The sequence below is a fragment of the Melanotaenia boesemani genome, chromosome 20 (assembly GCF_017639745.1).
Source record: "Melanotaenia boesemani isolate fMelBoe1 chromosome 20, fMelBoe1.pri, whole genome shotgun sequence".
Classification (NCBI taxonomy): domain Eukaryota; kingdom Metazoa; phylum Chordata; class Actinopteri; order Atheriniformes; family Melanotaeniidae; genus Melanotaenia; species Melanotaenia boesemani.
This window is the reverse complement of record NC_055701.1, coordinates 23,420,712-23,444,204: the sequence shown is the minus strand read 5'-3', so window position 1 is coordinate 23,444,204 and position 23,493 is coordinate 23,420,712. Positions and strand designations below refer to the sequence as shown.

Below are 23,493 nucleotides of genomic sequence, written 5' to 3'. Positions count from 1 at the left end.
TCTGAGCCTGCTGAACTCTCTGAGGTTTTATCTTTCTCAGCTATTGTTGTGTGATTGTGCTTCTTCATCACTGATGTTTCCTCCTCAGTCATCAAATGAATCCTATAAACAGTCTACAAGTGTCGTCTCAGTGATTGTGTTAATGTGAGGAAGAAAAATGATCTCTCTCCTCATCTTCTGTTGCACAGCAGGCAAAAACTTTTTTATAACAGTTCAATTAAATGTAACATACTTAGATTTTTAGCCAGTTACAGTGTAAGTTTTTCTCTCTACTTAAGGTGTAACTCTGGGTCTTGATGTCCATCAGTCTCCTTCTGTTGTCAAATATTCAAGTGTAATAAATTTAATTGTGAATACAGCAAAGAACGTCTCTCTTATAATCAAAGAAGATCACAGTGCAGTTTATTACTGTGCAGCGAGAAAAGCACTTCGACATAAAACCTCTGAACTTTACAAAAACTTAATATTCATCATTACTGGTTTTCAGACCGGCTCCTGAGCAGTTGTTCTTGTGGCTGGATTTTGCTTTGATGCCTCATATCAGAATTAATGCATGAAACTTTTTCTGTCTGTTCCAGTTCATTTCCTCTGTATTTAAGTCCTCCTCTTGTAATGAATCATCAGTAATAGCAGACCACTAAGCCTTATGAGATTTAACATATAGAGCAAAGAGATATAAACATATAAACTGTGCAGGATCAGTAACATCAGTTTGTGGTGATTACTGTTATGTTAGTTGTCCATAAACACATAAACCTTTCATTAGATTGCACTATAAATAGACTACCATGAACTTTTCAGAGAGAAAACTCCTCCCTGAAAGCCTCATGTTTCTTCGTCATCACTTCCTTTTCCATTTCAAACCTCAGTCCTCTGAGATGAACTAGAAGTCAGATGATCTCCATGCAGCATCTGCAGAACTTTGCACATTGCTTCATATAACATCTTAAATCTGTTTAGATTTATATTTTCTTTGTTGTTAAAAGACAAAATGATCCACTTTCTAATTTTCTGTTTGCTGCCAGGTAATCATTTGAAGAAATGTCAATTCCTTTGACTGTGGAAATGTTAAACATGAATAACTTAAATCTTTTCTTTATCCCAGGTATTTATCAGGGCCTTGAGGTTCATCAGTCTCCTACTGAACGCATCACTACACGTGATGACACTGTGCAGATTTTCTGCAGCCATAGTAAAACTGACTACAGGGTTATGCTCTGGTACCAGCGGTCACCTGGAGACACAGCTATGAAACTCATCGGACATTTATACTTCAAAGAACCCAAACTAGAGGAAGCATATAAAAATGATTTTGAAGTGAATGGAGATTTAAGCGGGAATACAGCAAAGAACGTCTCTCTTACAATCAAAGCTGCCAAACAAGATCAGAGTGCAGTTTATTACTGTGCAGCAAGTAAAGCACAATGACAGAAAACACCTCTGAACTTTACAAAAACTGTCTTCATCTTTAGACGTCTTGGAAGTGAAATGAAATAAGCTTCTCACTGACACCTGCTGCTGTGGTTGTGTTGTGGTTGATTCTTATTTATAATAAAAATGTGTGAAAGCACAGCATCTTAATGTAGATTCATATGAATGTCTACACAAGCTGTCATCACCTAAATACTTCATGTCTTCTCTGAGTATAGAAAAACTCCTGGTGTCCAGGTCTTTTTGTTGTAAACAAATCAGCTCTCAGCCAGACGCTCTTACAGTCATGTGACTTCAACATCATTTCCTCATGTCTCTGCTGAGTGCTTCATATGCTGTGACGTCTTTACTCTTTCCATATTAGAATTTTGTAACAAACAGAGCTAAATCTGCTTTAGACACAGAGCCAAAATGATTATATTTCTCATTTTTCTTCACCTTACAGGTAAGATAAACCTTCCTCTTGTTTGACAAGTTTCTCTTTTCTTCAGTCATTAAACCAAAGCTGATATTTGTCTGTTTTTGCAGGATTTTCTCTGCAGATTCAGATTTATCAGTCTCCTACTGATGTCCTCAGAAAGACAAATGAAGATGCTGAGCTTTTCTGCACACACGGGCAGGCAGACTACAGAGTGATGCTGTGGTACCAGCAAACACCTGGAAACACAGCTCTGAAACTCATTGGATATGGATATGGACAGTTCTATAGTGACAGCGTGGAAATGCCATTTAGAAAACATTTTAGGTTAGCTGGAGATTTGAATGGAAAAAAGATAAATGGTTCACTTTCTTTAATGGGACTAAATGCGTCTGAACATACAGGGACTTACTTCTGTGCAGCCAGAGAAGCACACTACATCAAACAGCCGTACTCTCCGAACAAAAACCTCCTCCTACGGCCTCTTATATCTTGACTCTGAATGTAGGTTAAAGAGTAACCTCCCCTCCTCTCACTCACCACCACAGACGTGTGGGAGACACCATGTTTGTGGTTTTACTTTACTTACCAGCCTTGTTTATCACCAAAGATCTTAACAATCATGTTTTCAGCTGTTTGACACCTTTTCCTGAATGTTGGCATGATTTTTCTTCCTCATTTTCATGTATAGAGTGAAGACAATGAGGCGCAGACTAATTAAAGTAAACTTTGCTAAAGCAAGCAAGCATCTCTCAGCATGATCTCATGCGCTAGATCTCGTCGCATCACTTCCTGTTCCTCATTTTGCTTCACAAGGCAGAGATTCTGTTTGCTGGTTAGTTTTCAACATGAAGCCTTCTTGTCTCATCATCGTCATCATCGCTGTGTTTTGGATTAAAGGTATCATTCATCATCAATTTTTTCTATTTAATTTTCAAATTTACCAGCAAAAAGTTTCAAAGATAGAAGAACAGTGGTGGACTGTTTACTTTTTTTTTTTTTTTTTCCCCCAGACTCTGTCAAATTAAAATAGTTTCTTTTTCTGTTTACAGGAGTCTTCCTCAGTGAAGATAAAAAAGTGTTTCAGTCTCCATCTGAGCTGCTGGTGGAACCAAACACTGAGGTCAACCTGACCTGCACACATAAAATCCCGAGTTATGACACCATTCTCTGGTACCAGCGTTCACCAGGAGACACTTCCCTCAAGCTGATTGGCTACATGTCCTATAAAAATCCCAACATGGAATCAGCGTTTAAAGACAACTTTAACGTGGGTGGAGATGGAGAGAATACGGCTTATCTTCACATCCTGAACCCCAGACACCCTGAAGACACTGGAGAATATTTTGGTGCAGCTAGTATGCACAGTGATAAATAGACCGACTCTCCCGTACAAAAACCTTCAGAATCATCCAGATATCAGGAAACCACAGAGACCATGTGGCACAGTGTCAAAGCTGTGAGAATCAGGCTGTGTTATAACTGAAAAACATTTACAGAATTAAAAAAAATAAATAAACATGATACACAAAAGATGAAGATTATGGTTAATGTATTTTTTCACACCTCAGACTTCTGGAGAAATACTGATCAGAACTGAACTGATCAGTCAGTTTGTGAGATGGTGCAGAAACAATTTCCTCATCTTAATACACAAAAACAACAAAGGAAATTTTTGACTTCAGGAGAAAACTAAACATTAAAAAAACTTTTTTTTTTTGTCTTTGGATAATCATGATAAGAATGTTTTTTTAAGAATAAAAACTTTTTTTTTTAAACAAATGGTTAAGATAACAGATACTTGTACTTCAAACAATAGTTAAATGATGAAAACTGAAATGAGAAAGTAACAGAACAACAAACACTTTTGGCATTGCACACCCAAACCAAGTGGTAGACATGACTCAGGCAGGTTTCTTTCCATATATTTTTAATTAGTTCATTAAAGTCACTGAGCAAACACAGTTGGAACAACATATGAAGGAATAAGGAAGCTGAGATCCTTCAGTCTCTGCACCAAGATGTTATCTTCTTTAAATCTCTTGTGCAATCAGCTTTACAGCATCTGCTGAGGCAGCAGCGTTAGATCAGGAAGATGGAGAAACATTGATGTAGGAAGTCAGGCAGTGAATTTGTGTTGGTTACTCTGGTACGAACATCACATGCAAGCTGATCCCACAAGAGTTGAGTGGTGTTAAAGTCAGGTTGTCCATCCTCTCCACTCCCAAGTTCTGAAGGTAGTCTCTGACAAACCCTGCTCTGTGGGGGCGGGTGTTGTCATCTTGGAGGACAAAGTTTCGTTCCAGACGAATATGGGATTGCCACTTGTTACAAAATCCCATCTCCACATCTCCCTGCATTGAGATTGCCTCCAATAACAACAAGCCTTGTTTTTTCTGCCCCACACCATCATACTGCCTCCACCAACAGCTGCTACCTTATTAGTGCAGCAATGAGCAGCACTCTCCACATTTTCTCAACACTTGGACCATAAATAGAACTGAAATAGGCAGAATCTATATAATGGCTAAACCAGCAGATAATAACAGTTAGTTAGCGCTTTACATATACATCACATTCACCCATTCACACACACATTCACACACTGATGGTGGAAGCTGCCATACAAGGCGCTTGACCACAACCCATCAGGATTATGAACATAACTGTATGATAGAGGCCAAACTGGTCGAATAAAAGGAAGAAACAGAATCAGCAGTCCAGGGTTTCTTAATGAAGCAAGGTTTATTAATCCGGTGGTATCCACAAGCATTCTCTGGTTCCTTACTTCCCTCTCGAGAGCTTCCCCAACAAACCGATTATATACCCCTGTAAAAACACACCTGCTCTGATTTAGGCTAAACCATTTTCTTAAATCACCCACACCTGTAGCTCTGAAGTACTGGGTTGGCCACTCCCAAACTCCTAGCCTGTAATATGGGTTCAAACACAGACAATGTTAAACAGGAGTATACCAGATGACAGAAGAAATAAAGTCCAAATAATAGGGACAAGTGGTGAACTTCAGGCTCACCCACTTTGTCACGTTCATCCCCATGTCCACGGTCCAGTGAACATGGACACCAGTGCAAACAGGCCTGATGGTGAAGGACCGTCATGGCAGTCAATATCAGAATCAGCTGTTTGGCATTAATAGGGAAGATCTGGTAAGTTTTTCATGGGCCCAACTCACAAACTCACAAAATGTTCACCACAAAAACTGAAATAAAAACACAACACAACGATATAAGAGTTATTATCAAGAAACACTGATTTCCTCATTTTTTGTGTGAGATCAATAAAGTATTCATTTAAGTTGAAATGGTTTAGACAGAAGATGATTTTAAAAGCAGTTAGAGAGCATGGAGTCATGCATGGGATGGTTTGTTTTATCTGTTTTTATCAAATTATGAGCAGGGATTTGTTTTAAGAAGTCAATTATTACAGACTGACAGCATTTGACTGCTATTTATAGAGTGTGGATAAATAATGATTGCTCTCTATTAGTTGTAAAGGAGAAATGTGATTTTCTTCTATGTGTGGAGAGGGGTGCTAACCAGGAATCATGCAATCTGATTGTAATTACAGCACAGTGCAGCACGGCAGGTTTAGGGTTAATCTGATTCAGCCGTTAGGTGGAGGCACAGCGCGCTGTAAGCAGCTTTTATCATGAGGATGTGGTGATGAATCAACCCAACATCACACACTTCCACTATAAGTCTGATTCTCAACCGGTTTTTTTCCACATCAGCGTCTGACAATGTCTTCATCTGAGCAAAGCTTTGTGTTTCTCTTCATCTGGTTTCATTGTAAGTTGTCAAATTCTGTGTTTTTAACTACTTATATGACCTGCTCAGCTTTCATGGCAGGAGTGAATATTTACCTGTCTGTCATTTTAAAATCTGTTCTCTCCACAGATCAAGTAAGCAGCATCACATTTCAGCAATCTGCTCCCCAGATAGTGAATGAAAAGACTGAGGTCCACATTGTGTGCAGTCATGATGATAGTGGTCGCCCACTGATGCTCTGGTATCAGCAAAGAAAAGATCTGGCTATGGTCCTCATTGGGTATGTGTATGGAAATGGCAACCCAAGCTACGAGGGTCAGTCTGAAGAGCAGTTCCAGCTGAGTAGTACAGGCATGACTGCAGGAGAACTGATGGTTCGCAGCACAAATCTGTCACACTCTGCTGTTTATTTCTGCGCTGCCAGCACACAGTGATGTGGTTTTTATCAGTCCCTGACTAAAAACCTGTTTTCCCCTTTTCAGTATCAAAACAGAGCTGCATCTCAGCAGCAAAGCTGGAACTCCACTGTGTTATATGTGTCATATCCGCTCCATTTCTTCTGGTTTTACTTTAAAACTATTGATTTTACAGCACAATTATCATGAAAATTATTATTATGGTCTTTTTTATTCACAGTAGGTAACAAAACTTTTGAGCCACCTTTTAATTATTTATATTTTTCTTTTAAAGAACCAGATGTGAGCAATAGTTGTATAGGTTTTCAAAAGTTGTTTTTTTTTTTTTTGTTGTTGTTTTGTTTTTTTGTTGTTTTTTTTTTGTTGTTTTTTTTTTATCTGCTGCTTTATTTGATTCATTTTCAGCCCAGTTTTTTGACCTGGACCATTTCTGAGGAATTTGTTTATGTCCAGGAAAAGTAAAGTTTTGTCTTTGTTATGACAAGCATAAAAACATCTAATCCATTAATGTTTACATGGACAAATATTTGTTCAATCTAATTTATTCAGCTCTGCTCAGCTCTGTTATGGGCCACAGTCTCCAGCCTGTAGAGGTGGTGGCCAACCGGAAGATGATGGCAAAGCTGTCATCAGTCATGAACAATGCCTCCCACCCCCAACATAAGACTGTGAGAGCCATGGAAAGCAGCATCAGCAGCAGGATTTTTCACCCACAGTGCACGTTCACTCTGCTGTCAGATTATCCATCCCCAAAGATAACCCCGCTTGACACATATAATTAGATGAAAGATGATTTTGCACCAACAAAGTGATGTAATGAGCTATTAGCCTACAACTTGGTGCATAAAAACATCTGAAGAAACTGGACAAGCTGGACCAGTGGAAAACCTTCAAAAAATACCTACAACAGATTAACAGACTCTGAATGTGAGGTTGTCAAGTAAAAGGACAAAAGTAGTTTAGTTTACAGAGTTGTAGGTGCTACTTCCTGTCGGATCATGTGACGTTGTGACCTCATGATTTCCTTCTATTAAACAGAGTGACGCTAGCATCGGCTGCATCGCTCAACTGAACACATCATCACTAACATGCTCGTCAGACTGATTTATCTGTCATTTGTTATACACTCAGGTGGGTCATGTGACTAAACAATCTTTCAAATATTAAAATCTTATTAAATATTTGTGTTGATTCACATTTGTTTTTGTTGAGGTGAGAAATACTTAAGCTTTATCATTCATTTTCTGCAGGTCTCTCTGTTGTTATTCTCCAGTCTGAGGATCAAACAGCTTCCCCAGGACTCCCAGTAACGCTGGCTTGTAGAGTTGGTCCAGGGTTTAGCATGAGCAGCTACACCATGCTCTGGTACCGACAAAACCACCACGGCGCTCAAATTGAGCTTCTCCTCACAGAATATGAAGAAACTGTGGGCCACTTCAAGTCATTTCTTGATGCATCTCATAACAATTTTTCTCTTCAAATCACTAAACTGTTTGTAAATGACAGCTGCACCTACTACTGCGCTGCCAGTCACAGTGATGCACACAGACAACACACTCATACAAATAGTAAGACACACATGACACACAGGAAGGAAGGAGCTGTGGCTTCTTTGATATTAAAACATCAAAAAGAAGTGTGTTGCAACAGAAATGACTGAAACAACCGAGGTTTCACATTTTATACTTATATAGTTTATCAAAACTAGCATGTCTTAACATGTTTGGACTTATTTTTATTATCAGACAATGTTCTAGTCTTCGTCTTCTCGTGCACTGATGATAAGCTTGATGAAATGTTGTGTTTTTATATGTTTTAGGAATTTGGATCGATTAATATGAGCTTACATTATTACTTAAACCAGAGTTGGGGTCACACAGTAATGTATGGAGATGTTAGCTATATCAAATATATATTTGTACACCTTAATATTGTGCATTTTTCAGTCCTAAATCTGCATGCAAGTGTAAAAACTAAACACACTACAACTGCAAGACAAAGTCAGCAGGTTCAGCTTCATTTGTATTGTGTTAATTTATAGCAAAATCATCTCAAAGTACTTTAAATATACAGTCAGTTATAGTCAATCCAATTCAATTCACTGTAATCCAATTATAATTCAATCAAATTAAACCGATTATAAAATCCATTTTGGTACAATTTATGAAAATTGAGCTCTTATGGTGCTAATTTATTTTTAAAATGGCCTAGTTAATTAAACCAATTAATTGTTTCAATTGTTTTCTTTTGTTCAGTCCCCCATCCTGAGCATGCACATCGCTGAGGATGACAGTGAAGAGGAAGATTTCCTTTTAAACAGGAAGGAAAAACCTCCAGTAGAATCAGGAATGATGGTCATCTGCTTCAGCTGTTTGGGGCTGGAGAGGACAGGACATTTAGGTCAACAAGCTTCATATCTCTTTGATATTTATTTATTTACTCTGAATTGCAGTTTTCAAGCTCAACACTTGGTCATCATGTTGGTCTTTTTGGAGCAAGTGAAGTTCATACTTTTTAAATGGTATATATAGATGGCTTTCTATGCAAGTGAATCACAGAGATGCATGCACAAGTCAGAGGCAGAAAGCAGTTCTCATCTCAGTTTGTTTGGGAGAACCAAGCTCAAATACAGAGATGACAAGGCAGCTAAGTGTGACAAAAATATGGCTGGAAATTCCTCAGTATTACAAGAGGATCACAACCTTTTGCTAAAAACTGAAGGAGAGTCTGGACTGGGGCACCACAAGTCCTAAACACTTACTTTGTGTTTCAAACACAAGATTTTTATTTCAAGTTATGAGATGTTATCTCTTAAAGCTACAGGGTGCATAATTATATCTTTAAAGGAATTTGTGAGTAGACAGTTCTTTCTTTGTACAACTACTGGGCTTCTTAGTTGTGTACGTACACCATGCACTTACTTGGTACATTTACTTGGAAATGTGACAGCTGCTTAGTTTGTGACAGTTGTTGGAAGTGTGTTGAAAAAATCAATAAATGATCAAATATTCTGAGATATTATGAGAACTGACTCTGTGTTTGAGGAAAAGGCTTGACGTGCTTTGACTTGCACAGTGTGTTTACAGCAGAAGTCATTCTTGGTAAAAACACGGTTACTGTAGTTGCTTGTGTGAGTTCACATCACCACTCAACATGAAGTGAGAGGTTGGTGGGAAGACGTTAGCAGGGAGATTGTTGTGTTCAGGTCAGCTGCTGTTGGCCACTCATTCATTTGGCCATGTCCAGGTGATCGGCAACTAACAGCTAGTGCCTGCTAACACTTGGGAATGGCTACCTGGACAGGTCTAAGTGAGTGTGAAGTAGATAATAGCGAGGAGTTGTCCTGAATACCACATCCTGCTGTCCCTTTCTTGCTTGTTCAGCCCTGTGAACGTGGATTTTGGTCAGCGACTGCTCACTCAGCAGGACCTGGTCCTGTTAACTGTTAGTATCTGCTGGTTTAGCCAGGGAAGCAGCTTAGATGGCATCTTTTCATGGCTTTTACTAGCAAATTATTTAATTCACTCCTGATAACACAAATAACACAGTCACACCTCCTCCTTTAAAATGTCCATTTTCCATGCTCTGCTTGGGGAAAACCTTCTGGAGAATTTGATCATAAAGGAAATCTGAAAACTGTGATGTGGTCGTGGATGGCTGATAAAAAAAAGTCTTAAGAGGAAGATTGCGAGACTGACTCAGTTTTTTGTTTAAAAAAAAACCTCTTTGGATGATATTTAACTTCTTGAAGTAAGTAAAATGTTAGTTATATAGCACAAAAATTACAAATTGTTTTACAAAAAAATACAAGAAAATGTAAAAAATACACTGAAAATATAGAAAACTGTAGATCAGACAGAAATCATAACAAAAGATTTGCCACAGGCTCATATAGTCATTTTGATTGAGCCAAATAGATGTCATAATGCATTTTTAAACATTTCTACATGATGTGTTTCTGCCGTGCTTAAAAAAAATTGCAAAATGGAACAAAAGGAAGTAAATAAAAGAAGCTTCTTTGGTTTTGATTGAATGCAGTTTAATCGTCTTTGGTATGACTTTTCATCTCCATTTATATGAAAACTGCTTTTTCATCTGTGAGTTTGTTTGAAAGTCTTTTTTATTTTACTTTTCAGATTTCTCTGTTGGTGTTAAAATCACCCAGCCACCATTTGTATCCACTGGTGAAGGAAACCAGGGTGTAACCGTGCAATGTGAGCAAGATAATGACCAACATCTTTACATGTTCTGGTACAGACAAAGAGGCAGTGGGAAAATGGAGTTAGTGGTATATTCTGCTGGAAAGGGTGTGTGGAGAATTGAGGCTCCTTTCAACAAATCCAGGTACACAATGTCCCGTCCAGCCGTGCTGAGTTCCTCTCTGCAGATACAACCTGCTGAAGCTGGAGACTCAGCTGTGTATTACTGTGCCTCCAGCAAAGCACAGTGCTTCAGGAGGCTTCAGCAGCTAAACAACAACCTTTAGAGAAAACAAGCAAGAGTGGATGAGTAACAGGGACGATAAAGTTTCATGTGTTTGACCGTGAGAAGCCTCATGAAAGATTAACAATTATCAATGTGACATGTAATGGTGACACAATTCTTGTTAAAAACAAATACTTAAAATGTATAAGTACATGTCATAGAGGTAAAGGAGATGCCTCTCATGTTTCTGAAGCACCACAGAGCTGATCTGTTCAGATAAGAGAGCAGGTGTCTGCAGGATGAAGACTATTTGTCACTTTCAGTATTATTGTCCTGATCAGATGTCTGTAATCCATCTCGCTGTACTTCACTTTCTATTTTTCGATCTTGCACTAATTCTCTGTTTAGCTTAATAAAATGTAATTCAAGTTTAAGAGACTATCACAGACTGACCTCTGCTGGTTTTATGTAACATTACATTCAAAGTGACAACAAATATGTTGTTTCTACAGACTGTAACTAGTCATTTATGAAATAAACACTTTATTAAAATCCTGCAACGCAGCACTTCAATGACCAGGTTAATTTAGGAAAAGGTTTTTTTTTTTTGTTTTGTTTTTTTTTTTTTTTAGAAAAATAAATAGTTTATTGCATGTATATATTTATACAACCATACATACAAAGTGTATTGTGGGGACAAGATCCAAGACAGGATCCAGGCAGGAGGAGGGTGGATGGAGGCGGTAGATGTTTATTAGTTCAAACAACAAAAAATCACCTCTACAGAAGGTTACCAGAAAAACACAAAGCAAAATGAAAATTTGACAGACTGGACTGGAGATAAAAAGGGAAAAAGGGACTGTGAAATGAGAACAAAAGGGTATTTAAACACTGAAGTGGGAGAACTAACTTAATGAGGAGCACGTGGAGCAATCAGCAAAGGAAGACCAGGTGTGCACTGAACAGGAAGCAAGGAGAAAAGAACATGCAAGGGCGTGACAACAAAATAAGCTAAAAAACCTAAACACAAGACTCAAAGACAACAAAAAATTAAGGAAAAGAAATAAAATTGTAGCAAAACCCCATAAACCATGACAACATTAGAGTAGAGGATATATTAATCTTCTGTTTGCATACAGGTTACAGGTTAGTACATGCTAAATGGTTTAGCTAAGCAGCTCATATAAAAAATAAAAAATGCACATAAAATAAAACAGGGCAATCCCTGATTATAAAGTTATTCAAATAAAACATTTTTTTCCAAAAATAAACCTTTGCAACTGCGAAATGATATAAAGATCATGATTAACCTGCATTAAGTATAAGATCTGTAGAACTTTTAAGTTTATATGCGATTTAATAAACTAGTATTAACTTTTGTGGTTGGATTGAATAAAGCATATTATTTTACACACTTTGTGTCTTCTCTTTATATTTCATCATACTTGTACTAATGGTCCAACATATTTCAGACATTAAAAGCTATAACTATACAATAATTTACAGTTATACTTAATATATATATTCTGCTCTGTGTTTCTGTAAATTGCATCTCCTCTGTTGAACTGAGTTTCTCTTTTTTTCTTTTATTGTAAAAGAAATCAGATGTTATTGGCTTGTAATAAACATGAGGATGTTACGTCAACAGTGTCTTTGTCTTGTCAATAATACAGAAAATTTCCATTAAAGTTTATAATATTGGAATCACAACCAGTATTTTTTCAGTGAAAGTGAGTGTATTATTATATTATATACTTTATTATATTATTATTATTATTATTATTATTATTATTATTATATACTTGATTTAACCCTTTACGAAGTTTTTCAATCAACTTGAACACGTACTTTATTCCAGTTATGATGTTGCAGGAGACATCTGCAGCATTTATGTTCTGTTTTTATTGTCACAGTTGCTGCAAATTTCACAAAGAAAAAATGGAAAAACTGTCATTCGTTGTAAGTGATTGGATGAAGAGCTGTGACCAGCAGAGATGTCACTTCCTCTGAGCAGCTCCAAACAAACAAACAAAAAGCAGCTTCCTTCCTCCTTCCCTCTGTTCTCTCTTCTTTTCTTAGTTGTCACAGAAATAGCAGCAGTCAGGTTGGAGTTCAGCCGTCAGTCAGCTCGACCTGCACAGCTGCCTCCACACAAACACACACAGATGGAGGCTGAGATACGGGGAAGCGGGGTGGGGGAAGGAGAGAGGGGAGCACCACAGAGACACAAGGTTTTTGTATGATGCCTTTTCACCGTGGGGACAGGGGGCCACGGTGATACAATCCTATAGAGCCGCCGTACAAAAACCTCCTCCCATTAATTTCCATTGTGTAGACGGCTACATGCAACTTTGGAGACGTAGCAGAGCAGAAAAACCAGAAATCTGAAGGTGTGTAGGATGGTGGGACATTTCATTTTTTATCTGTCACTTTATATGCAGATATTTTACAGAAAACAACTTTTAACAAAGCTTTCAGGTGGAGTGTGGAGCACTTGGATGTTTCCTTTACTCATTACGACAAAGACTAAACAAATATGAGGAGAAAGAAGTCCAGCCTGCATGTTTAAACCTCCTTCATCCTCTGGGTTATTAAAGAGTGTCTGAACAGGACGATTATGGACAGTTTGGAGACTTTTTGTTAGAGGAGACGTTCAATGTGACACTGGAAGTGAAGCTCACTTTGGAAAAGGAACAAAACTCACTGTTTTGGGTAAGTTGGAACTCTCACATGTTCAGCTCACTGTTATAAAGTTAAACTAGTGGAAATGTTGGAATGAAAGTGAAGAAAAAACCTGCTGTGTTAAAAATCTGTAATATTGAGCTGAACTCAGAGCACTGTGACCTACACTGATCCTGCTTACTTTGGCAAAGGAACCAAACTGACAGTTTTAGGTAAATATTTTACTTTAATACTGTGTTTTGATGGATTACACTTTGGTTAGAGATGGTACATGGACAGAAGGATGAGGGAGGACTTTTCATGGATAAATCTGGTAGAAAAGAGTTTCATGCTCAGTATTGCTGCACTGTGACAATGCTAACGAAGCTTACTTTGGAAAAGGAACAAAACTGACTGTTTTAGGTGAGTAAAGGATGACTCAAATCCATCAAATGCAACATGATCTTTAACAGTGGAGGTGCATAAAGAGTCACAATATTAGCTGGTATTTATACTTAAAGTCCAGCTCAGGACTTTTTGATATTAAGTTGAAGCTCTGTGTCAATAGAGAAGCTTATTTCGGCCAGGGAACAAAACTGACTGTTTTAGGTAGGTAAAACTTTCTACTTATGAGTCTAAATCCAAAAGAAGTAAATGAGCTTTCCGTTGTTTGGGGAAAGATTTGTGTTTTCTGAATTAAATCTAAACTGAAGTGCAGCATATACTAGTTTAAAGTTTGAGTATAAACATGTACAAAGCAGCATCTTGAGCTGTTTTGAACACTGAAACGAGTACTGTGACTCTGGATATGAAGCCCACTTTGGTGCAGGAACAAAATTAACAGTTTTAGGTAAGAAACCACTCAGTTTATCTAAAGAATTTCTCAAATTTCTATGACCTACTCTCTGTTGTTGGGCTGTTGATAGTCTGGTCTTGGTACTTTTTGTTCTGAACACTGAGCACTGTGCCAACTATGAAGCTTATTTCGGAGAGGGAACTAAGCTGACTGTTCTCGGTAAGTGAAACATCAAAAAATGTGTGAATTTATTCCACCTCTAAAAGTAGTCAAAGCAGGAATGTTGCTGCTTAAAATATTTATTATCACATTAAACTTCTCAAATACAAAAAGAAGTGGATCAAATATCAGATTTGTATTTGAACACCAGTAAGATTTGAGACGATAAAGAAAAGAAATTAAAGTATTGCTCATGAGCACTGTGACCGGTGGTGCAGCTGAAGCTTACTTCGGTGGAGGAACAAAGTTAACAGTTTTAGGTAAGAAACTAAATTAGATTCTTTAAATCGTAGAATCTAAATCTTGAACTCAGTCAGAATTAAACTTCTTTACAGCCAATACGAGTAAAAAAGGACTAACAGGCTGCTTATTAACAGGATTTTAATCTGTACTTATTGAAAATAAAATCTGTAGTTGTTAGCTTGAAAAGAAAATCATGTATAAATAAAGTTGAAGTAAAAGCAGCATCTAGGGCTGTTTTAAACATTGATCGTCAACACTGTGACTCTGGTACTGCAGAGGCTTATTTTGGTGGAGGAACCAAACTCACTGTTTTACGTAAGAAAAGTTTAAATTCATTCAGATACATAGAAAGTTTGAGATTCTAAAGTAGATGAAATCAGAGTATTTACATGTGTGAGAAAGTTGGAGATAAAGAGGCAGCAGGAAGAGTTTTTGTTCCAGTTCAGAGTCTCTGTGCTCCTACAACGAGGCTTACTTCGGAGCTGGAACTAAACTCACTGTTTTAGGTAAGAAAACCTCCAACAAATAAACTGTTCTGAGCTTCATTCTCTGCTTTTTTATGATCTATTAAGATTATAACTCAGAGACGTTGTTGTATTTGAGGGAAACTTAATAAAAATCTTTGTTAGTGTGATGTTCTTCAGTAGAAATCATGCAGCTCCAGGCCCAGATTATTCCACTCACAGTCAGTTCTTATCAGCTCTGTGAAACACTGTGTATTCACAGTCAGAAGCTTACTTTGGAGCTGGAACTAAACTCACCGTTTTAGGTAAGACTGGGAAGATTTTCAGTATGTACTAATTAACTAAGGCATCAACAGAAATAATGGGGAAAATGTAGATAAACATGAAAGGAGGCTCTTAAAATGACCTTAATATGAATCTCAGCTGAACCTATTTGGTAAAAATGTGTTTAAAATGTCATTTTCATGCAAGAGGTTGTTTAATGTATCTGTAAAAGAGCATAAAAGCAGTCGGCAGCTTTCAGCTCTGAAAACATGAGCAGATTTTTATGCAGCCGTTTATCAGTGTGAACAACTTCAACCCTGCTTACTTTGGCAGAGGCACCAAACTCACAGTGTTGGGTAAGAAATGATCCAATCTTATGTTTTCTATGAGTATCATGTAACCTCAGTCTGCAAAGTTATTGCTGAGGAAAAGGATTTTCCTAGTGGCTTATTTAGTCATTGTTGTGTAGATTTGTTGTGAGAAATGTGGGAGAAAATGAAGAATCGGTGTAGACGTAGAAATCTCTCTGTTCAGAGAACAAATGCAACATTTGGTTTGTGCACCAGATTGTGTAAAATCTGCTCTGTAACTGTGTTTGTAGATTCGTTATCTCAGTTTTAAACTGTAATGGTGCAAATTTTGCAAGTACTTAATTTGCAAAAGCATTTTATATATGTTGTTATATTCATGAATTGTGGCCGAAAACTTGAGGAACTTGCATTTAAAAAGAAAAAAAGTTGGTTCGTATCGTCTCTGTAAAACACTATGAGTTGGCAGTCAGAAGCTTACTTTGGAGCTGGAACTAAACACATTGTTTTAGATTAGAATGTAAAGATAATTCCATATAAAAGCAACCAATACATATATAATATACAGTGGAATGTATTTACATAGTATTTCTTTTATTAGCAATCGATTTATTGTTATTTGTTCATCTTATCTTCATCTGAAATTAGAAATCATTCAGAAATTCTACTAGAAAATGTAATGATTTGAGTAAATAAACACATCTTGTAGTGTTATTTCATTTCAACAAGTAAGTTTAAGTAAAATATAGGAGAAATGTCTGCGTGCAGTGTTTAGTGTCAGAACTTCCGATGTTTTTAATGCAGCCGTTTATCAGTGTGAACGACTTCAACCCTGCTTACTTTGGCAGAGGCACCAAACTCACAGTGTTGGGTAAGAAATCAAGAAAATGATGTATTTGTTTTGTTTATAAATTCAGTTTGAAATTTAGCATGTAGTTGAAAGGTTTGTTGTGTTATTGTCTGGTTAAGTTCTTTTCAGTCAGACTCATGATCTGTTCCTGTAAATCCGCTCCATGGAAAACATACTAATGAAAATGTGGAATTTCTGTCTATGACTAAATAAAATCTGAGGTCAAAATTCAGCAATTAGTTGAATTCAGACATTTAAAAAAGAAGAATATTTGTGAAAGTCAGCAGTAAAAGTTGAGCTTAAAAAGCCCTTTGAGTTGAGTTGGATGGGATGGTTGTGTTTGTAGATCTTTGGTAGTTTTTGTAACTGCCAGTTAGCAGTGTGCTCTGGCTCTTATCCTGCTTATTTCGGAGAAGGAACCAAACTAACAGTTCTTGGTAAGATTTCTGCAATAACTTCTTAAAAACAGCAGTAATGGCTCTATAATCTGTCACCATGTGTTTGGTGTTGATGCTGAATGTGCGTTAAGATGCTACAGTACAGTTGTATACTCAGTGGCTGCTTGTTGTTTGTCAATAAGTTTATATGTTCAACTCTTTTTTTTGTCCCTGCAGACTCAAAGATTGAAGTCAAAGGACCGACCAAAGTGAAAGTTTTAAAACCTTCAACAAAACAGTGCAACTATAAAAATGACCAAGAGAACAAGGAGGAGAAGGAGAAGAAAAAGAAGACGCTGGTGTGTGTGGCGTCGGGCTTCTACCCAGATCATGTCACTGTGTCCTGGCACATGCCCGGGATAAACATTACTACGGGTGTGGCGACTGACAACACTCCCCTGTGGGATGTAGACTCCAAGTCATACAAGATCACCAGCAGGCTGATGATTGATGCTAAAACATGGTTCAAGCCTGATAATGTGTTCACCTGCACCGTCCGCTTCTACAATGGAACTCATTACAACTTATACCATGATTCAGTTTCTGGTGTTGAAGGTTTGTCACTTAAACCTGAACTAAATCTTTATACACTCAGAAAATATCTCACATTGTCTCATCTTTTTTTTCTCCTTGTTTTTCTTCTTTTTCCACCATTCCACTCAGGTGAAGGCCTGACAGGAGGTAAATATGTTGTTTTGTGGGTCTTTACACTTGAAATATGAATGAAAAGTTGATCAAACAAGTCCAAGTCTGAACTGCTTCGATCATCAGTTTCCATAAAGTGAATGTTTCCTTTCTGAACTCCCTGCAGAGAAATATGTGAGGATCACACAGAACGCCAAACTCTCCTACGGTGTTTTTATCATCAAGAGCTGCATCTATGGAGCCTTTGTTGCCTTTTTGGTGTGGAAGCTCCAGGTTTGTTCAAAACAGCCTTGAATAACTGTCCTGCTTGTGCATGAAAGAGCTCATGATCCTGAGGTTTGTCCTTTCCATCTGTTGCAGGGTTCCCATGGCAACAAGTGAGAGCTAAGCTGAAACCGTAACTCTTCTTTTCTGTACATAATAAGTAAAGCGGCTGTATTTCTGTAAAGCTGCAGTGCTGTATTTGTGTTCGTGTGAAAGACATTTTAATTCTTTGACTATTTTCTCTCTTAATAATGCTTGTTTGTTCAATTTTCTTTTCAATAAAAAGATGATGTTGGAAATCATGTTTATTTTTTATCATTATGAAAATTTCTCTCAGGGCGTCAGCTGAAAAACAATCATGAAAGAGCAGAGCCACAAATCAATCAATAAATGTGACTAAGAAAGGACTAAACTTATACATGACATAAATGCCATTTGTCTTCATCTCTTCCACTGAACATCACTTGTTCCACAGATATTTTTAGCTGCTCATCCACCAGCCTGATTTCTGAGAAGTCACAGCTTCAGAGTTTTTAAAATCTAGATTCTCTTTATGATTAAAAGAAATTCGACTCTCAGTTTAAAGACTGTCGCTGGGAATGTAAGAGTGTGAGTCTACCACATAGCAACAGGAAGTCAGTGTTCTCGTTGGTGGAAAGAAGAAGGTCAGAGCTGTTGATGGTGAAACCTGCAGAGGAGTTGAGAGCATCAGCAGAGGCCAGGATGTGGTCACAGAGCAGCCTGCAGCTCCTTCTCTGTGCTGAGAAACGACGGAGGTGAAACTTTCCACTTCACCGCAACCTCCGGCTCTCTGGGTGCACCTGCATGTGCGCACAAACACCCCCACCAACACACACTCTGCACATCTCTGAGCAAACAGCTGGTAAAGCTTCTATTTCTGTGTCAACTGAAGCTAAAAAACGAACATGTGTCTGATTATGTCGGAAACAGCAGCTGTTTACTGTCATCTGGAGCAGAAATATTTTTATGTAAAAGATGAGAGACGTAGTCACTCAAGTAAATTGCGCTTTTTTTTAAAAACAGTCTAAAAGTCTTTAATTGCATTATAGTTTCATGACTACTTTATATAACACTGCTCCTTGTGTACAGTAATTATACCAAATCTTTGCAGGCAAGCACTCAAATGTTCTGTTCTCACTGACAGAATATCATAAACCTTTATTTTATAAAAACAAACGTGATGGAAAAGGGAGCCTAAATATGCTTTACCAGGTCTAAACAAGTATGAAACTGAAATGTTTGAATTACAATTAAAAGGAGAAATTAAAAATAATAATAATTATTATGATACATTTTATTTGTAAATCACTTAGATTGACGAACAGTCTCAAACAAAATCAAATAAAATATAATATAAACAAATAAAATCCCATCAACACACAGGCAATAAAACTGTTTAAGAACTGAAATGAGATGAGAACATTTGAAAAATTATACTGATCCAATTCTGTCAGAGAATAAAGAAAAAACGAGGAGAGCAAATACTTGCTGATTGCATGAGTGATTGCAGGAGAGTTAATTGGAAACAAAGAGCAGATGGTGAGATGATGAGCTGTGGAACAAAATGGGGTAACTGGCTATAACTAACAGCAAACGACAGGGATGAAAGAAGGAAAATTCACAGAAATGACTTTGGATTAAAAAGTAAGAGAGACAATAAACTAACTGAAATGTGAAGAGAAGAGAGAATTTTCTGAACCTCAGTTTCTGACAGGATAAATATAACCAGGCTGTTTACTACAAGCCCTGTCCCTCTGTTGCCTAACTTCTCTTGTACAAAACAAATTCCATTTGTTTCCTTCACAAACATGTTTATGCTCATTCAAGTCTGATAAACAGGAAGGAGCATCTGAGGCAGCAAAGAAACCATCAGATAAATATGGCTCCTCTTGCACAGCATGATCCTCACATTCATTTCATCACATGAAAAATAAATAAAGAAATGTGGTCACACAAAGCTTTGTGACAAAGATACTAAAGTGTGATGATGTTGGTCCAGCAGACAAATCATCAAATCATGGCTGTTTTACAACACTCGTTTAAAAAAAAGGAACATGCCTGCATTTTCTTGGGTGTGACATTTGTATTTGTATTGTTTGAAAATATCGCACATGGTCAAAAATTGTTAGATTACCACATCTTTAAGATTTATTTTGCACATTGTTCTTATTTTTATTATGTGAAACTGCGTTAGATTCTAGTTAGATGTTTGAAAGCACTTACTTAAATATGATTAGATATTAGAAATTATGCCTCCATGTTCCAAAACTCTAGTTTTAATCTAAAACAGAACATTTGACCAAAATTTTCCTCTGAAAAATCTGAAGTTACTACAGATAATGATCTAAATGAAATAAAATATCCAGTAAGCAGCAGTTGTCTGGACCAAAATGTCCTGTTGATGTCAGAAGTCAGAGGAGAATGGAGATGAAAGAAAGACAACAGGAACTCTAACAACCGCTGGTTAGCCAGATAAGGACACGAACCCGAGGCTACAAAAGTTTGCCCAAAATTGGACTAGAGAATTGGAAAAAAGTTGCCTGGTCTAATAAGTCTCCAGCTATAGCTGGAAAGTCGGTGGATCGGTTCCAGGCTTCCCCTCACTGTGTGTCGAAGTGACTTTAGAGACAACATTGAACCATGTTCTGAAGAGAAAAAGGGTGTTCAACCTATAGTAGGGCGTACCTAATAAAGTGGCCAGGGAGTATGTAAATAGATTTTTTTTTTTTTTTTTTTTTGTCATATTTAGTATTACTTCCACATGTTTTGTTATGCAATTATGAGCACAACTTCCTAAATTTATTTCTGATTTTCTATACGGATAATCAAATATTCGATGCATTTAAGTAAAAGGCCAATTTTCTGTATTTAACCACTAATTCCCATCTAAAAGTTATGCAATGCAAAGTTTAGCAATTATGCTAAAAAAAACAAAAACAAAACAATATAAGGACAACCTATTAAATCTGACATTGTGGCATTATCTTTTTCATTTTCCATTGATATTTAAGTACATTAATTTATTTTTTTATATATACTGTATATTCAAATCAAACCAGCAGACTTGAGTGAAATAATGACCTTTCCCACAGGAGACACCTTGACTTGTTATTGTGAGAGAAGCACAGATGTTACTAATAACATTAATGTTGGCTTCATTAAATTGAGGAGTCCCAATATGCTCTGACAGCGTGACAATGAGCCAACTTTCACGCCATGACCCCAAAAGGAAACTCAGTCCATGTCAACTTCATGCTTAAAAGCTTCCATTTTCCCCAATAAAACCCTCATCATAACAATTATCTATGGCATGCTATGGAAAGACAAAGATGCTGGAGGATGTCATGTGTGAAGGCCGTATATAGCTTCTGGGTGTTTTTTTAGCCTTATGATGCTGTGTTAATTATTTCACACGAGTCCTCATCTGAAATCTTTGAGGGAAGATTAAAACTTTATGTAAGAGTTAATGAAGTTATTATTTCACTGTAATTTTCAAAGGGAGGAGTTTTTATTCATGTCTGTGACTTGAAGTCTTCAGGAAAAAATTTATTTATCACTCTGGAGGAAATAGATGGGACCTGTGATTTATTGTCAAATTTCATGTGACAACTAATATTTGTATCCATATTCAAATGTGTATGTGTATGAAACTGTAGTGGAGTACTTTCTGGCTTGTGATGCCATTGTGTGGTTTATTTTGTGGAAGCAGGTGTTGTGGAGAAATAGTCTGTGGTGACATTTTGCTGTTTATTGTCCTTGATAACATTCTGTAGTTTTGTGAAGCCATCGTCTGACATCTTCTCCTCTCTTCTCAGTGCCGTACTGTTGTTACCTTGGTGTCTTCATGGTTGTTTCTGTGATATGATGACTTCATCATATGAAGATCTTCTCCTCTGGATTATGGTATTTTGTAGTAAATTACTTTAGGCATATGATGTGACAAAAATACTTTCAGGTAACAGAAGAGCTCCGGAAATCAGCTTTATGTTTAAAAATGGTTTATTACAAAAAGTGACATCTTAAACAGATAAGCATCTCTGTGAGGTCTCTGAAGCCAATCGTAAAAAAAAAAAAACAAACCCAGACCAGATGTGGGCTGTGGTCTTATATACTCTTTAGACAAAGACATTCCTGAGTCATGAATATAGGATGCTCGTGTGTGAGTCCAGTGTCTAGGACAGAGAACCTTATATGGTAAGAACCTGAGTGTGTCTTATGGAACGTATGCCTAATATCTCTAAGTGCAGAGTACAGTCCTTTAAGACAGACCCTTATCAGCAAACAATCAACTGTAAGTGTGTCTTACACAATGTTTAGATGCCCCTAGAAGTATATAAGCCTGTCCATTAATGGATTGTAAAGCAAAGAGCAGTCTGCTTGCAGCTGCAATGAAGTATAGTTCTAATTTATGTCATTTTAAGTCATTTTAATTATCAAATGTTGAGAATAAGATACTTCAAAACCATGCTTACATTCCTGATATTTATTAATAATGTGTTTAAAGTGAATGAAACTTTTGTTGAGACATAGTGGAGACATGTCTCCACTAAAACCCAGTATGAATGATTTTCAGTCTCTTACTTCCTGTTTGTGTTTAACTAAATTTCCAAAGGAAAAAGTGATAAAAGAAAGTAAATAACAAAAAAGCAAAAAAAAAGTTAAATTAATTTTCTATTAATATCACTATAGTGAATGTGTTTATACATGATAATTGTAATCTGATACTGTGTCAGCTCTGGTGGAAAAGGACGGTAATGTAACAAAACATAAAAAACAAAAAAAATAAATGGAAAATGACAAATAAAAAATTGGCCCACCCACATGTATCACAGCTATATCTGCGACACCACGTGGATCAATATTAGCACCACATGTACAGCACACTAAGCACTGACAGAATCATCCAGAATTCATGTCAATGAAGGATGAGAAAACAGCAACAACTAAAGGGAGAATGATGAGCTTCATCCTCCATCTGAGGTGCAGGTGTCTTAATTTCATGCAACTTCTCCATCGTTTGGCCGCTTCTGAACTGAGACAGTAATGTAATGACCCGAGTCCCTACCTCACTTAATCTGAATCCTGTTAAGACCTTTTTGGTCCATTTCAAATGTGAGATTCATGAGGAGGGAAAGTTGATGCACGTCCAGAGGCTTAGTTGCTGGATCAGAGAGAAACAAAACATCTGAAAGGCCATAAATCTGATCTGAATGACACTTTCACAGAAAAAGCATAAATAAAAAACAAGATTGTCTAATTATTCTATGTATTAATAGCTCCCAAACATCACATTTCCCTGTGAAAAGATTAATTTCTCCGTTGTTAATTTAGGTTTAAGGCTCAGTAACGTTAGATGTAATCCCAACCAGATAAAACATACAAAGCATCATTTGCTCAGTATAGAAAACCATTCTCATCTGGTTTTTTTTTTTTTTTTTAACTTATAGGGACTAAATCTGTCATTTTGTCATTTGAAAACATCCTCCCCAGCTCTGACCTGTCAGAAAAAGATATATATATAAGTCAAAGTTAACCCTAAATCTATGCACACCTGAAGAATGTCGCACAACCAGACTAATCCACTGTTGATGTATAATTTTGCACCAAAGAAAACAGGAAAATGTCATATTTGTAGGTTGCACGTGCTTGAATTGTGTTTTTAAAAAATCTTTATAAATCTAATAGCATAGTAAACCAAATGCAAAAGAAAATACAATGAGAAACCTTGGCTTAAATAAGTGTAAGATTACTGTGGTAATACTAACAAAACCATGAGAAACCTGATTTGAGTGTCCCCTGGTGGTGCAAACTGGAACATCAACTCAAGTTGACCCACATTTTAG

At 37.0% G+C, this 23,493-nt stretch overlaps 1 gene segment (V, D, J or C); it reads left to right on the top strand.

The window, feature by feature from the left end:
- The first annotated feature begins 14,211 nt into the window (after positions 1 to 14,211).
- LOC121631134 lies at positions 14,212 to 17,928 on the top strand. The segment is given in 5 exon segments: positions 14,212 to 14,414; positions 16,898 to 17,275; positions 17,384 to 17,401; positions 17,532 to 17,638; positions 17,726 to 17,928. Coding segments are annotated over 5 exon segments (591 nt in total).
- Positions 17,929 to 23,493: the final 5,565 nt, after the last annotated feature.